The sequence below is a fragment of the Rhagoletis pomonella genome, unplaced genomic scaffold (genome assembly GCF_013731165.1).
Source record: "Rhagoletis pomonella isolate Grant_MI unplaced genomic scaffold, Rhpom_1.0 Rhpom_scaffold_00001, whole genome shotgun sequence".
NCBI classification, from domain to species: domain Eukaryota; kingdom Metazoa; phylum Arthropoda; class Insecta; order Diptera; family Tephritidae; genus Rhagoletis; species Rhagoletis pomonella.
In genome coordinates this window covers 14,572,712-14,578,387 of record NW_023458555.1, presented here as the reverse complement: position 1 = coordinate 14,578,387, position 5,676 = coordinate 14,572,712, and the positions used below count along the sequence as shown (strand labels likewise).

The 5,676-nt window shown below is 36.8% G+C and overlaps 1 protein-coding gene across 1 annotated transcript; it reads right to left on the bottom strand.

Moving 5' to 3' along the window:
* Positions 1–833: 833 nt before the first annotated feature.
* Positions 834–4,223, bottom strand: LOC118736969 (hematopoietically-expressed homeobox protein HHEX-like). Its single transcript, XM_036467194.1, has 2 exons — positions 4,208–4,223; positions 834–1,285 (listed from the first exon to the last, which is right to left on the bottom strand). The coding sequence occupies exons 1-2, from the start codon at positions 4,221–4,223 to the stop codon at positions 834–836; spliced, it is 468 nt and encodes a 155-aa protein (XP_036323087.1).
* Between the last annotated feature and the right edge of the window lie 1,453 nt (positions 4,224–5,676).

Below are 5,676 nucleotides of genomic sequence, written 5' to 3'. Positions count from 1 at the left end.
AAAATCTTAAAATAATGATTAAATGGTGATTTAAATTACTTTACTTGTAATGATTACCGTCCCTGTTCACTACTCTGGAGTTACGTCACTGCGCCCATATATAAAGCCGAAATCGTAATAGTTATGATCTCTATAATAAAAACATAATTTAAACGTTAAAATTAGATTTCAATATTTCCGAACAAATTTAATAGTTATTTTATGAATTATATTTTTTTGATCACACTTCATGTACAACCGTCATTTTCAGATAAAACTTTTTAGAAAATAAAAATATTAAAATGGTTATAAATACGCAGCCTCCGTTACAACTATTAAAAAATGATCGAAAATCAATTTAACGATTGTTCTTGATCAAAAAAAAAATGAAATTGGGAAATACCGATTTTGCAATGATCTAAAAATAAAAACTTAGCTATTTAATAGTTATTTTTGGTCCCTTATATAAAGTTCTTGCTAAGCGGTTGATATTCAAATCTTACCCATGAAATCATAGTCAAATACTACAGGTAAGTACATTTTTTAAGTTGTTAAGTTATTGCTGACAAATTTTAAGCTGCAACAACAATAAAAAAAAAGTCGGCGTAGATATTTTTTCACAAAAACACATAATTAGGTTTAGTAAATTTTCTTAAATATATTTACGATATTTTCATAAATTGGAACTATAAATACAAATACTATGTCAGATTCAAACTTAATCGTAAAATAAATATAAAGTTAATAACACTTAGGTGATACAAGTTTACTTATTATCCAAATTGCAATCTGCACTAGCCAACCCTTATTGCAATAAATTTCTAGATTAGGTGCGTTCTTTCCTCTTTTATGCATTATTCCTTCTCCTCATCGCTATCTTCCACATCATCAATATCATCATCGTCCTCCTCAGACAAGATGCCATTGCCTCGACTACAGCTATGCGGTGCAGCAACAGCGGTACCACTGCTATCCACAACACCAGGCGCACCGCCACTCAATGCCTGGCTCAACAGGTGTGAGGGAGGGGCACGCTTGCTTTGATTGGAACGTCGCCATTTAGCGCGACGATTTTGAAACCACGTTTTCACTTGACGATCGGAAAGTTTGAGTTGCAGTGCCAGATGGCGACGTTCTTCAGGTGAGAGATACTTTGAGCTTGCGAAACGATTTTCGAGATTTTTTGTCTGCTGAGAGGTGAAACGAATTTGACCACCTTTCCGCTTAACACCGAAGTTGGGCATATAAAAGCCGGGATAGGCAGCATTGCAATAGAGTGCAGCAGCAGCGGCGCCGTTCGGGAAGCCTGGAAGAGAGTGTGGAGAAGGGGATAGTTTTTAATAAATTTGCATGAAGAGAAGAAATAAAGGTGCATATGTTTAAAGGGCGGCTAGATCTTAAAAATTTATTTGAAAAAGAAACGGCCGTACGCAATGCAAACCCAATCATTTGTTCGCATAACGGTGGTTTGTAACAGCCTAAAAGAATCAAGATATATATAGACGTAGGTATATGTGTATTGGGGCGGGTCAAGTTTGAGTTTGCAAAATTGCGAAAAAAATTTCTTAGGATGTTGCTGTAGTGTCGTAAATAAGTGCTCAAATTTTGCATAAAAAAATGCTTGAATGGGTTTTTATGGTATGAGGAGTCTATTTCTGCGCATATATTTTTCTTAAAACGACCACCAGAGGGCGCTACAATGAAAATTTTCACATTTTCTTCGAAACATATTTTTGCAATTTGGCAAACTGCAAATTGATTTTAGACACATGGTTTCTTCGGCAAATTTGCTTAACATTACAGGTATAATCCTACTATGATATACGCGCATAGTCAAAAAACAATTGTCTGACAAAAACCGCATAAATCCAAAATATTAGGCGAAGTTACACAGCAACAATTTTTTTTTTTCTTCCATATAAGGAATATTTGCTTTTTATATGGAAGAAATTGCGCATCACCGTTAACAAAAAAATTGCCAAAAATCAACGGTATTCTTCAAACTTGCACTTTGCTATGCTAAACTGGTTTGGACTGCATATTTAGAGCTGGAGAAAGAAAAAAAAACAAAAAAAAAAAATTGTTTTTGTTGTGCGACTTTGCGAAACTTTTCGAATTTTTTTACAAAGTTTTGAATTGGAATTTATATGGTTTTGCTAGATGAGCTTTAAACTCTTAAAAAGTAATCGCCCAAACCGCTAGGATACGGTGTATTTCAAGGTGAATATAAACAACTCTATTTCATTTGAATCACCCTACACCAAACACTTGTACTATTAAATGACATTTGATTGGTGCTCGGCGGCCATTAATATGGATTTTAGCTAAAACAACAACAATAGAAATATAGCCATGTATAGGCTTTATAACTCGACGAATACACACAGCCCAATATGCTCATCTCAGTCACTCGCTGCTTACGCAATACTGCGTTACTCAACTTTACTTTCTCGCTCTTTCACATAGCATAGCTGTATTTCTAGCGTTCCGCCATAGCGAAAAATGTGTATTACGATATTACGAATACAGCAATAAAAAGCCAATTACTGCCATAATTGGTATATCATTTGCTGTTGGCGTGTGGGCTTAACGGTATCGTGCAATAAATAGCAAACACAACATATTATAGATAAAAATTTATAGATATATTTTTGATAAGATAATAATAGATAACTTTGATAAGAATAAATACAATATACATATGTACATACATATCTGTGGACTTTTGACAAAACAACCTCTGTGCCTTCTGTAGGTACGAATTTTGAGTTAATTATAAGGAACTTTCGTTTAAAAATTTTACATTTTTATTTAACTTTCATTAAACACAAAAATATCATTCGAGAACACAATGAATTATTGCTTTGAAAAGAAAATGACCTCACTCGAGAGAAGTTGTTTTGTCAAAAGTAGCAGTGAAGAAGAATTTGAACTTCGAACATATTTCAGTAAACTTCTTATTTCTAAGTTCTTCTGCATTTATGTAAGTAGGCACAAACAAAAAAAAAATGATGATTTTTCGCGCAATGACCTTCGGTTTGGTTTAAATTTTGCTGACAGAAGCTGACTAAATTTTCTTTCTCTTAACTTTTTTCTTAAGAGATTTACTTATTAACTAATTCCTGTTCAATATGCAAGATTTAGGTATCATTGGAGAGGTAATTGAGGTAAGGCTACTACTACTGCCAGCAGAGATACTCTTAAGTGCTCGTGCCACATTAGATTCTTCGAGGACAGGGAGAAGCTCAATGCTAGATATCGGAGCTCTCTCATCTCAGGTCGTTTAGTAGAGGAAGATGACTCTTTAATAGAGTAGGGAGTATTATGCAACCCTCTGATTAGAAATTTTACAAAGTAGTACTTAGCATCTTGAAGTCAGAAATCAAGAAAACTTAGAGCTTTAGAGCTGTTAGTGGGTGCTATGAAATACCCATGAGTCCTACTCCACAGGAATATTTGCAGGACGACAATTGGACAATGAGCAGCTGAGGACGTTGCCCTTTTAGTGGGGGATAAATTTCACAAATACACTTTCTGATTTACTATAAGATACCTCGAGCGACTCTGCCGCAAATAGTAGCCTTTCAGTTTCTGAACAGGGTCAAGTACTGGGGCTTAATAGATGGGAAGCTGTCAACGCCTAATATTGACACCTAATAGCGAAAAAGGTATCAGTGGCTTTGTACTGCTGCAGTGGGAAGGGAAATAGGTAAGAGATGTAGTATTTTAGGCCACTAGTTAGAACGCTGGAGCGGGTACAGCGGGCAGCCCTGATTGGAATGAGTAACAGAACGCCCATTGATTTCGTAGGTAAGGTTGCTGCAACAATGACTTAGGCTAGACTTAGAGTCACGGGGTGATTTATTGATTTAGAATCTGGCCACTCTAGTATTCTTGAAAACTTAAACTTATGTTTTTTTAAAATGGATCACTGCCTGGCTAGACTGGCACAAGTGAAGTCTTTCTCTGCCCAGATTCACCCTTGGGATGAGTGGACGAGAAACAGAAAGAAGTACGAGGGGAGCACTGGTGAACTTCTACATAGATGGGTCGAAACTTGACGCAAGGGTTGGTGTAGAGGTCTTTTGCACGGATCTCTCTATTAATAATAGATTTAGTATTTTCCAGACAGATTTTGAGGTAATCAAGGCCTTCGGATCGCTCAAAGTGCGCTCTTGGCTTCTGGGAGGATGCCTGACCTCTCTTTTCGTTGCTTCTGATTATTTACTACGTACCATAGTCATGTTTCACGAAACTGCTCTGCGGATAAGTTGGCCAGTAAAGTCATCCACGAGTGGATCTCACCTATAAAAGATGGGATGGCGTTCCCTGTGGATAAGTTGTGAATTGCTCTTGGACAGTTGGGTCTTGAATCAGCTTAGCGAATTCTGGGCGAAAATAAGGACATATTCAAATGCACAACATTTCTGGCCGAAGGTGTATCGCAGACAGTGTAGGGACTTTTTTTTTGGCTTACAAAGCCGTAACTCTTAGTGATACCGAGGAACCGGATACGGGGAATCTGGCCCTTTAATGAACCGACCGGTCCGGCCCTCACAAAAACCGAAAACGGCTCTTAAGGAATTGAAACTCGAGTACAAAAAACCCGAAAAGCGGTTCCAAAAGAACCGAAGAACGATTCCACGATACCCGAAAAACGGTTTATAACAATTGAAAAATAGTTTATTTTATCGGATAAATGAAAGATTCTTCAGACGACAAAAAGTTGTTGATAATCAAGTAATTGAATTTATTATAAACTATTTTGATCACAAGAATCCATGATAGTGGTCTAACTGTTCCTGAGAAAATGTGAATAGCGCCGGCACAAACAAAAAGAAAAAACGTGGTGTGTGCTTTTAACAAGACCCACCTACCCACATGTATTTCGACCCGCTGAATCCGAATATGAGGCCCCTTTGACACTAGTCATTTGCGAAAATTGTGGAAAAAATGGCAACAAATGCGCAATTTGCGCGTCATTTACTTGAAATTTTGAGGGTGTACGAGTCAAAAGGACTTCAGAATTGGATTCACCGGATCGAAATACATGTCGGTACGTAGGTCTAGTTAAATGCCCCGTCCAATTTTTCTTGTGTGCCGGTGTAGTTTGTAAGTCTCATCATAGATCAGCGGCAATTCCTACGCTTGTAACTGATGATACCAGTTTTTTAAATGGCTTAAGAAATCTCTGACGCATATAATGGCAATAAGTATGTGTATCTCTTAAAAGGGGGAAATTTAAGTGACAATAGTTTCAGTCAATGTAAGTGTCTATTGGATAAGCTCTCACTCCCTTGCTTTTCGAAAAAATTTATATTTTCCGTATCGTTCATACCTAACTAGGTGCATTCATTACACAATTAATAGATACATACATAGTAGATGCATTTACACAACAGTCTACCAAGTCCTCCCCTCCTCCCGTAGTAAACTAAAGTAGTAAGAAGACGACGTCAACATACATACATATGTACATCGATTATAGGTGTGTAATTGATTAATGAGCATTTTTGTTTGCACTGCTTGCTGTCGGCTGTGTGGCTCCAATGCCTCCACCGAAAATTCGGTGGCAGCTAAGCGCCAAGCTGTTCCAAACAAAATAATGTCTACGCATGTAAGTAAATATGCACATACATATTTACAAAAATACGAGCACTAAACCAATGCGTTTATTTATTTATTTATTGCTTCAAA